The sequence below is a fragment of the Sinocyclocheilus anshuiensis genome, unplaced genomic scaffold (genome assembly GCF_001515605.1).
Source record: "Sinocyclocheilus anshuiensis isolate Anshui unplaced genomic scaffold, SAMN03320099.WGS_v1.1 scaffold78, whole genome shotgun sequence".
NCBI classification, from domain to species: Eukaryota; Metazoa; Chordata; class Actinopteri; order Cypriniformes; family Cyprinidae; genus Sinocyclocheilus; species Sinocyclocheilus anshuiensis.
Genome location: NW_015544250.1, coordinates 3,040,198 through 3,043,657, shown reverse-complemented (window position 1 = coordinate 3,043,657; position 3,460 = coordinate 3,040,198). Strand labels below are relative to the sequence as shown.

The 3,460-nt window shown below is 37.8% G+C and overlaps 1 protein-coding gene across 1 annotated transcript in view; it reads right to left on the bottom strand.

Moving 5' to 3' along the window:
- Positions 1 to 2,351: 2,351 nt before the first annotated feature.
- The window catches only part of LOC107697840 (cap-specific mRNA (nucleoside-2'-O-)-methyltransferase 1-like), a 16,927-nt gene continuing 15,818 nt past the window's right edge, over positions 2,352 to 3,460 (bottom strand). The window contains exon 20 of the mRNA XM_016498690.1: positions 2,352 to 3,057. Within this exon, the coding sequence (XP_016354176.1) occupies positions 2,922 to 3,057 (136 nt within the window). The 3' untranslated portion in view covers positions 2,352 to 2,921. The remainder of the gene's footprint in view (positions 3,058 to 3,460) is intronic.

Below are 3,460 nucleotides of genomic sequence, written 5' to 3'. Positions count from 1 at the left end.
CAAATGGCTGCAATATAACAAAGAGTGAAAAATTTAAGGGGGTCTGAATACTTTCCGTACCCACTGTATGTATGTATATATATATATATATATATATATATATATATATAGCACCATAGTGCCACTTTTAAACAAAAATTTAGTAGTGCCATTGCATTTTATTATTTTTTGTAATTGAATCCCCTTTGGTCAGTTTGATTGGAGTTTCCAGCCATCTTCAAAGTGACCAGACTTTTAACCTTAATTTTAATAAAACTCTGGTGCCCTGCGGGAAGATAGAATACTGTTATATCTTCTGGATGCTTTCCCTAACGGCTAGTGATGGGCAGTATTGCTGCAGCGCTCCTCAATTGCTTTCGGGAGATGGCACATTGAACCTCTTGGCCAGAAAAGAAAGGGAGAGTGTGTGAATGGGGACAGGGTGGGGGGAGAAAAACAGAGTTTGCATATGTTCCCATTTGGTTACCCAGCCAGCGAGCAAGCGAGCCCTCGGATGAGAGGAACCTCTCTAACAGAAGCAATCTACAGGGAAATTTAATTGTCCTTTGAGGTGAATCTCTGCTTAGCTTTCCAGTCACAAACTCAAAGCAAGAGATGGATAGGGAAACGGGGTGTGGGAGACTCTCATTACACCTGCATACAAAAGACCGCCTGTGTCCCGCCGTCCTTGAGATGCCAGAAACCTACAGCTTCAGAGAAGAAATGAAAATACACAGCAACGTACACAATATGCTCATTAGTGATGTGTCAGTCACGGTGACAGTTCATGTATTGTTGTTCTAGAGGAGCAAAATACAGATATAAAATCGTACTGAATATAAGACATGACAAAATAAATTGGACCTGCCATAAGGATGTTCCATCTTTCCCTCCTCCTGTGAAGGCAGTATCACGATCCTCAATCCTGAAACCTGGGGTTCAGGTTGTGAAGAAACTCCTGCCTAAAGTATTCAAATTTGACATGAAAAGCACAGACCAGTGGCAGATAAAACAGGAGTAAAAATTCCCATGGACTTGTATTAAAGAAGGGACCAGAATATCAGCAAGCAACCAGCCAAACACCATACCAACCACAAAGCAATACATTAAAATCCATTAGTACAGCTTAGCAACCATGTAGCCATGCCATTCTGGAGTTGACTTCTGCAGTAGCAAATACCCACTTTCTCAACTGCCTGGTTATTTAGTCACAAAATGCAACTATATTATCGCACGGCTCTTCATTTAAAGTTGTTAGTATGTCCAATTTAACTTGCATACATACTCACATAACACAATATACACTATATCACAAATCTCAACTGTCTGATTGCATGTATCATCATAAAATGTAAACTATATTATCTTATTATCTGCCAAATATGACTATAAATCATGAAGATATTACGATAATATAAACATTAAAGGAACAGTTTATCCAAAAATGAAAATTTGCTGAAAATGTACTCACCCTCAGGCCTTCCAAGATGTAGAGGAGTTTGTTTCTTCATCAGAACGGATTTGGAGAAATTTATTTTATTTAGAACTGTTTTTTCTTGTAAATCGTACTCGATCTGTGCATATTTGTCTCCTGATTCAAACGAGATTACTTTTTCACATCTTAATGAATTTGTTTCTTACAAACACACAGCTTTTTGCTTTACAAGACGTTAACTGATGGACTGGAGTGGGTTACTTGTGGATTATTGTGATGTTTTTATCAGCTGTTTGGACTCTCATTCTGACGGCACCCATTCACTGCAGAGGATCCACTGGTGAGCAAGTGATTTAGTGTTTAGCCTGAGGGTGAGGAAATGTTACGCAAATTTTTATTTTTGTGTCAACTATTCCTTTAACATAAAGATTTTCTGTAAAGAAGAAAAAAATTTTAAACAAAAAATTTACTTGACTTTCCGTTCAGAACCAACCCCCCCTACTAAAATCTAGTTCTCTTCTGGCATTTGTAAGTTTTCATTGTTCAAACACTTCATTCAGACAGTCTGTTCTTCCAGATTGTGTGGATTCTCAATGCAAGCAGAAACAAACGGAGTGTGTTATCAGCAGAGGTCACAGCTCCAAATCTTCAGTCAGTTTTCTTTTCCTACAATGGAGCATAAAATCGAATGTTATGTTCGTCTTGGTCTCCTAGCTTTTGTTGAAAAAAAACAAAAACAAAAAAAAAACACAGCTTTTAAGTGTCACACCCACATCTCAAAATCCAATCAACAACAGATGAATAGAGTCTAGTCCCACCGCCCTTCATTTTTTCTTTTTCGGTAAGCCATTACACATAAGAAAACATCTGTCGCTGCTTCTATTTCATTGTGACTTTAAACTCATTAGAGACGAATAATGAAGCAGACCACAATTACTCAAGGAATAAACTTCCTCAGTGGTTTAATCTAATCAACATCACGAACAGGTTTAAAATTCAAATCCTCTTCCAAAAATCACCAGAAATGGCAATACCCAGTCTAAGATTTTTAAACACTGAAAGAAACTAAATAAAAATGAGAAAAACAAGGCAACACATGCACACAGTAGAGCGAATGCACACTGTCATGCTGTTTTACATGGTTATCTTCTGGTTTACACTGATGAATAGAATCTGCAGCTACACATCCGATCGATTAGTGGGGGAATAATTCATGTGAGGAAGCAGATTTTAAAGCTCAGGAGAAAAACATGTGGACAAGGGAAAAGCAATGTCATCTAAGTTTCTTTCTCCTCTGAAGATAACGGACACGCAGATACACACCACCAAGCACCAAGACACCCTGTCCTCTAACTCACAGGGGCTATTTTGGAGAAAGCCTTGAAGTGTGAAGAGTTTAAATGTTTCTCAGCAAACTCTCGTGAAAGCTACAGTGCCCCCTGGTGGCGAGGACAATGTACAGTCTGTGCTATGTTCCTTAGTGTGATTGCAATGTGTACACGTGTTTTCATTGTTGACAGTGCTGATGGATGAAGGAAAGCACGTCGTCTTTAGACAGTTTGTCGGGGTTGACCCGCGTCTGGGAGTCGTGAACTCGGACGCCTTCCTCCCAAGCCCAAAACAGCCTGTCTTGATGACATGCACTGAGAAACAGAAGAATAGAGAGAAACAAACAAATAATGTTACGAAATAAGAAAGCATACATGTGATTTATGAATGAGAATTCACTAAATAACACTTAGTTCAAAAGTTTGGGGTCAGTACGATTTTTTAAATTAAGAAATTAACACCTTTAGCAAGGGTGCATTAAAAAGATCAAAAATGACAGTATAGACTTACACTGTTACAAAATACAAAATTTCAATCTTTTGAAAGTTCTATTCATCAAAGAATCCTGGAAAAAAATGTTTAGACAAAAATATAAAGCAGCACAACTGTTTTCAACATTTATAATAAGAAGAAATGTTTCTTAAAGGGTTAGTTCACCCAAAAATGAAAATTTGTCTTTGATCTTTCAAGCTGTTTAATGCCACTCAGTGTTGCATT